This window comes from Typopeltis vanoorti, chromosome 12 (assembly GCF_054136105.1).
Source record: "Typopeltis vanoorti isolate ZY-2024b chromosome 12, IOZ_Tvanoo_1.0, whole genome shotgun sequence".
In the NCBI taxonomy this organism is placed as follows: Eukaryota; Metazoa; Arthropoda; class Arachnida; order Uropygi; family Thelyphonidae; genus Typopeltis; species Typopeltis vanoorti.
Window position 1 is genome coordinate 6,762,911 of NC_143560.1, and position 6,990 is coordinate 6,769,900.

A 6,990-nucleotide genomic window follows, 5' to 3' on the forward strand; every position below is an offset into this window, starting at 1 on the left:
TATATATATATATATATATATATATATATATATATATATATATATATATATATATATATATATATATATATATATATATATATATATATATATATATATATATATATATATATATATATATATATATAAAACAGAGCAGCCTTTTGCAGCTGCCCAATCTTTGTTCCATCTAACTCGAGTGCTTCTAGATGTTTTTTCAATGTTTTAGGGATGGCGCCTAAAGCACCTATTATTATGGGAACAACTTTCGTTTTCTTTTGCCTGAGTCGTTGAACTTCGATTTGCAAATCGCGATATTTTGTAATTTTTTCATTTTCTTTGTCGTCAATCCGACTATCTCCTGGTACTGATATTTCGATAAACTTAACACCCTTGTTTTCACTTTTTTCAACCACTGTAATATCGGGTGTATTACATTCCAAGCTTTTGTCAGTCTGGATTTTGAAATCGCAGAGTATTTTAGCTTTTTCATTCTCAACCACTTTCTGGTGAACTTTATGCTTCCAATAGTCTTTAGATACTTCAAAGCCATACTTTTTACATAAATGCCAGTGGATTATCTTAGCTACTTTATCATGCCTTTTACAGTACTCAATTTGTGCGATTTTGCTACATCCACTTATAATGTGGTCTACCGTTTCTTCCTTTTCTTTGCAAAATCTACATTTACTCTCTTCTTGATTTTTGATTTTTGCCTTCATAACGTTGGTTTTAATGGCCTGTTCTTGTGCTGCAAAAATTATTGATTCTGTTTCTTTCTTTAGGGCTCCATTTCTCAACCATTGCCAGGTCAAGTAGCTGTCAGCGCTGTCACTGTGAAGGTATTTTCCATGGAATGCCTTATTTTTCCACCTTTCAGTTCTCACTTTTTCATGGTTGGTTTTGTATTCTAATTTTGTCTCTATGGGTTTAAATAAACCCTCTTTCCTTACCTTAATTAGACATTTTCCCGTTGTTTGTTGTAGATAATCATTCAGATTTCGTTTTTCTTTTTCGATAACTTGCTTCACTTGTAATAATCCTCTACCTCCTTTTTTGCGTGATAGATATAGCCTATCAATGTCACTGCGAGGATTGAGGGCATGGTGCATTGTCATTAATTTTCGAGTTTTTAGATCTCAGTCTTCCATCTCTAGCTGTGGCCATTCAACAATCAGCTAACGCCTTTTTATTCCCGTATATACGGGAGTAGGCGAGGCCATTTTAGCCCTATCTAACTTTTGGAGACTGAGTGGGCAGTTCAATCTCCACTGGTACCCAATCAGAGACAGGTGGCCCAAGGCTATCACTAATTAAGCGGTACGCAGTGAAGAGAGACGGCTCAAATGTGCCGCCATCTCGTGGTCCCTAACCCTAACACAATATATTTAATGTCTGAAATAATGTGGGTTCTACGGTCGATTTTCTTGAGTTTACAGGACGAAAAACCCGAGTTTCCGGGAGGAAAAACCTGCTTGCCCGTGCCAGAGATCGACTAACTCGGGAACCGGTCGAAAAAAGGCTTAGAAAAATTTCCTCTAGTTGCTGACTAGACTCGAAACCAAGACTTCCTTCGTGCGGCCAAGCGCGATGGTGTGCAAACGCCACATCCACTGAGCTACACAGGCTATATCCATTCAACAATGCCTGCTGAATATCTCAGAACATGTATGGCCCAGGTATTAATTGCTTTTATCAAATTTCCAGCATTAAGCATTGACTTAAAGAGTTTTCTTAATCGTCTTATGTATTCTGTTTTAGTTCTTTCTTTGATCATATTGTGCAGAATTTGTGATGATTCTAAAATTCCCAAATATTTGTAGCACTCTTCGAATTTTATTTCCTTGATTATTTCACCATTGAGCAGCTCGATTTCGTTCAAATCGTCAAACTTTCCTCTTGTTATTCCAGCAATTGCACATTTGTCTAAGCGAAAATCCACTGATATATCTTGACTGAATATGTTCACAGTGTTAAGCAACGATCCGAGTTCATTCTCTGATTTTGCATACAACTTCAGATCGTCCATGTATAAAAAGTGAAATATCTTTGTACTTTTTTGAGCAGTTTGATAACCATGAGCAGTTTTATTTAAAATTCTAGTTAAGGGGATCAATGACAAGATAAACAATAGAGGAGATAATGAGTCTCCTTGAAAGATACCCCCCCCCCCTTTTATGTTTACCTATCCAATTTCTTCTCTATTTAGAACCAACATTGTTTTCCAATTTTTCATGCTGGATTACAAAAATATTTGGATGTTTTCTAATCCCGAATAGTTCTGTGCATTTTAAAATCCAACTATGAGGCACTGAATTAAACGCTTTTTATAATCTATCCAAGCCATATATATATATATATATATATGGCATTTGACATGGATGATCTTAAACCACACAGTTTAAGATCATTCAGAGAAATTGAAGACACTCCGAATTTTCAGTGGATACACTTACATCGAATTTGGGACTTGATATCTATGAAGCACTGTCTATAGTTTGAGGAAAAATAACATATCCTATTAAAAATTCTTGTAGTTTCTATATTCAAATCCGAATAGAGAAACTACAAGAGTTTCGTGCCAAATATTTAGAAACAATAAAGTGAATAATTTTGCATCGCCGAAGTGTAGCCTTTTGGCTCTTTATTTCAGTAATACTTAGTAAAATATTTGTAAATAATTAATAAATTATTTACTAAATAAAGATTAGTAAATAATCCTACCAATACTTGTGAATTTGGAAGATTATTAATTGGACTTTAGAAAAGAGCTAAAGTTCATAAAAAAGTAGAGGACTCTTTATAAGGCAAGTGAACATTACAAGAAGAAAACAGAACATTGAATGATTATACTCTAATAAAAACGATCGGACACCTACTCATCCCAACTCTCACCCTAAAGTGAAAGGTATTAATAAGGAGTTGGTCCACTCTTGAAGTAATTCCCTTCCTTTCTTCCGGAAGAGCATTAATAAGGTTGGTCATTGATGTCGGGCGATTCGGTCTAGCTCGCAGTCGCGTTTTTCAAAGCAGGTGTTTGATAGCGTTCAGATCTGGGTTCTGTGCAGGCCAGTCAGGTTCTTCAACACTTATCTCATCAAGCCATTCTTGTTCAGACCTGACTTTGCAGACTGCAGCGTACAGGAACCGGCCTTCACCAAAATGTTGCCATAAGGATCAAAGCCCAGAATTGTCTAGAACATCATTATAGACCGCAGCGTTAAGATTCTCGTCACCGGAACTGGGGGGAGGTAGTCCGAACCATTATAAACATCCCCAGACCATGATGTCTTCACTGAAATTCACAATCGGCAAAACACATTCGGGAATGTAGTGTTATTACTGTAGTTCTTCGGATTGCCAGATGGTGAAGTGTGATTCATCACTCCGAAGAACGCATTTCCACGTGCTCCACCACACGAGTGGTGGAGAGCTTTACACCACACAACTGGAGCTTAGCATCACTCTGAGAGACCATGGAATCCTATATCATTCGGCTTTCCACGTGTGTTGCTGGCTTTGCTACCAGAGGCATTTTGAACTCAGTAGAGAATTATTCAATCGAGAACAGCCGATGTTTTGTTTGTGCCACGTGTTTCAGCACTTGACGGTGTTGCTCTATGATTTTATGTAGCTTACCAAATCGCCTTTGTGCTGTTGTTGCTCCTAGACCTTTTCACTTCACCATAACGTCACTTACAGTTGATGGGAACAACTGCAACAAGGAAGAAATTTTGGAACCTTTGGAACGGCTCATTTTACTGTTAATGTTTGTCCTTGAAGATTGAAAGACCGCGTGCTTCATTTTATAACTGGATAAGCCATAGATGTGACGTCTGTATTGTTATATCCATGAATACGAAGAGTTGTCCGGATATTTTTGATCAGATAGTGTAAATCAAGACAAGCACAGAAAATATGATAATAAAAACTCAAAGAAGTAATGAATTTGGAGGATTAAAAAAAAAACGTTATAAGGATTAAGTAACGGCAAAAAGTGTAGAAGGTTGGAAAAATAAATCACTCCAGGGTCAGTGTCTGAAGGGTATTGAAGCAAAAGTAGACAGTTGCTGGATTGACAATGAAAAGAAAAAAGGAAAATAAAGAAACAGACGGTCTGGTACTTTTGCTCCTCAAGAACAAGCCTTACGAACCAATGCACCAAAGATTGAGAAACGTCAGTAACAGCGAATGCTGAATATATAAAGGATTTTCAACATTTGCAATAAGTGGACCATCTGATTATTTCTTATATCAAGATTGGTCAATCAGACTATGAAGAAAATCATGATCAGCTTTCAGTGTGTAGTTTTGAAACTTGCGTACGAAACATGGTTTCCCAACATGCAAAACTCCCTGGAACCATACAATTGACACGATGATTGAAAATTAAATTAGGAGGATATAACGGGACTTTAAAATTCAGAGAGACGAACATAATTATGTCGGACATCACCATACCTGAACAACAATCTGTTGGCATGGCAATAGCAGGAGACGGTCGAGTAGAAGACAAAAGTGCATGAAAGATTAACCTAGTATAGAAATCTGGAGATTGAAATTCAACGAATCTGGAAGAGGACAATAACAACAAGCGTTCCAGTTGTCGTCGGAGCAGTTCCAAGCTAACTTAGAAACATCTGAAAAAGCTGAGCCTCCGAGATATATCATCTCAACTCCAGAGAACGGTATCTTACATTACGATGATATCTCTACTGCTCAAAACAATTAGGGGATATTTTGGTTTTCTTGTAAGTTATAAAAATAATTTACAAATGTAACACATTTATTTTAAAATATTCTTGATATACAACAGTGTAGAACACGCAACGGCGTACAAAATCATGTTAAGACTTGTCGAAACGTGTCTTAGCCATATTAGCATGTGGGGATATAAAAGCGTGGCTTGTTGCGCTCACTTCCACAGTGCATAATTATCACTTCGATTGTAAACTTGTGTCACCTACCACCCATTATTTTGTTAAAAATGGCAGAGCAACATGATATTCCGGAATCCATGATTTGGAGAGCCATTGGTCGATTAGAAGCTGGACAAACGCAGCAAGTCGTCGCTCAAGCGTGTCGTGTATCTCAAAGCGTAATTTCGCGACTTTGGAATCGCTTTCTGGAGATGGGAAATGTTCGAAATCGTCGTCATGCCATAGATTTATATGCTCGAAGACCAATGGTTTGCAATCCACTTACTGCAAATCAAAAAAGAGCCCGAAGAATTTCGGCACAGGAACACCGCAATTGGACAAATGGGGATTGGGCTCGTGTAGTTTTTAGTGACGAGTCCAGGTTCAGTCTGCAACCAGATAACCGACGTATTTTGGCTTGAAAGTGGAACAAGAAATAATCCTCGGTTTATTCGTGAAAGACCGCAACGTCAAGGTGGGAGTTTGATGGTATGGACTTGAATAAGTATAGGTAAGCATACCGATCTTTATTTTATCAGAAACGGTTCCTTAACAGTCCCGGGATATCACGATGAGATTTTGGAGCCTATAGTTCGTCCATATGCTGCTGAAAGTGGTCAAGAATTCATGTTTATGGATGACAATGCTCGTCCACACCGTGCAAATTTGGTACAAGAGTGATTTGAGGAAGAAGGTATTGAACGAATGGACTGACCAGCCTGTTCACTGGATTGTAATTCAATCGAACTTGCTTGGGATGCTTTAGGTAGGTGCGTTTCTGCTCGACTGGTGTCACCACGATCGCTTAAGAGCTCGAAATTGCTCTCACAGAAGAGTGGGCAAATATCCCACAAGAACTGTTTTATCATCTTATCCAGTCCATGCAATCAAGATGTAACGCTGTTAATGGAGATCACACGCCCCACTAAAAATTAACAAAAGCGTTTTTGGCTATTCTTGTTGTTATTCTTGTTAAAATTATTTCACGCTAAAATGTATAATTTGTTAAATGTAATAAATAATTATTATTTAAACAATATCTAATCAATTACACCCTATCTGTAACTAAGAAATATTTATTCATGTATAAAGTACCCAATAGTTATAATTATTTGCAGAAATTTAATTATCCGACAGAAACTAAAATATCCATTAATTGTTTTGAGCAGTGTAGTCGATTCTTAGGCCTCTAAATAAGATCCAAGCTTGCAATTCAAAGATATGATTATGTTGTACATGTTTCTTGTTATAGTAATAATAATAATAATAATGATAATAATTGGATAAGAATTTTTACTGAAAGATTAGCTGGGACTCATTTCTCATGAGTTTGATATGCAATCTTCAGTCGTAACATCTCCGTTTTAAAGTTCATTTTTTTTTAATTACACCAGTTGCAGAAGCACACGCTTTTATGCATTCCATGGTAAACTTACGTCCATCATGGGGGGAGGGGGGAGGATTAAACTTTCTTCTCTTAATTTGAAGACTTAACGAAGTGTTATTTATTTTCTTTTATTTTTAATTAAAGTTTCTGTTTTAATTAGAAGCTTATCCTATAGAATTTTTTGTTCTGTCCAGTTATATTTTAACATTGTATAAGATCTCGTGTGATTTAATAATTTTAATGAAGTTACGAATTCGAAAACAAGTCCATTTTCAAACCTCCAGTATGAAAATCATTTTCAACTAATTGTCCGTAAGCCTCAGTATGGCGATTAAAGTCAACACCTTTAATCCGCTTATGCCAGGTAAGCTGCATTTTATTTTATACATCGCGCGCGAAACAAACAAGAAAGCTATATAGTCATGTGACAAAATAATCCAACAGTATTAGTTCTTCCTTCTTTAGAAGATTAAACCTAAAAACAAAAAGATTCGAGAGGAAATTCATTAATAATAATAAATCTTTGCTAATCTTTCATTTCAGGTAAACAACATAAATGAAAGCTTTGTATTTCTTGGCAAGTCTTGGAATAACTTATAAAGTAAACGATAAAAGACACAAACCTGATGAAGAACATCTCATTTGTGATGTTTAAAAATTATCCACGCTTCCTATTCGTTGAATAGGAAGAATGGATGAATGTTA

At 36.3% G+C, this 6,990-nt stretch overlaps 1 protein-coding gene across 1 annotated transcript in view; it reads right to left on the reverse strand.

Annotated features, from left to right (window-relative positions):
* The window catches only part of LOC150100561 (acetylcholine receptor subunit beta-like 1), a 171,414-nt gene extending 164,754 nt beyond the window's left edge, over positions 1 to 6,660 (reverse strand). The window contains exon 1 of the mRNA XM_090401834.1: positions 6,564 to 6,660. Within this exon, the coding sequence (XP_090257960.1) occupies positions 6,564 to 6,660 (97 nt within the window). The remainder of the gene's footprint in view (positions 1 to 6,563) is intronic.
* Between the last annotated feature and the right edge of the window lie 330 nt (positions 6,661 to 6,990).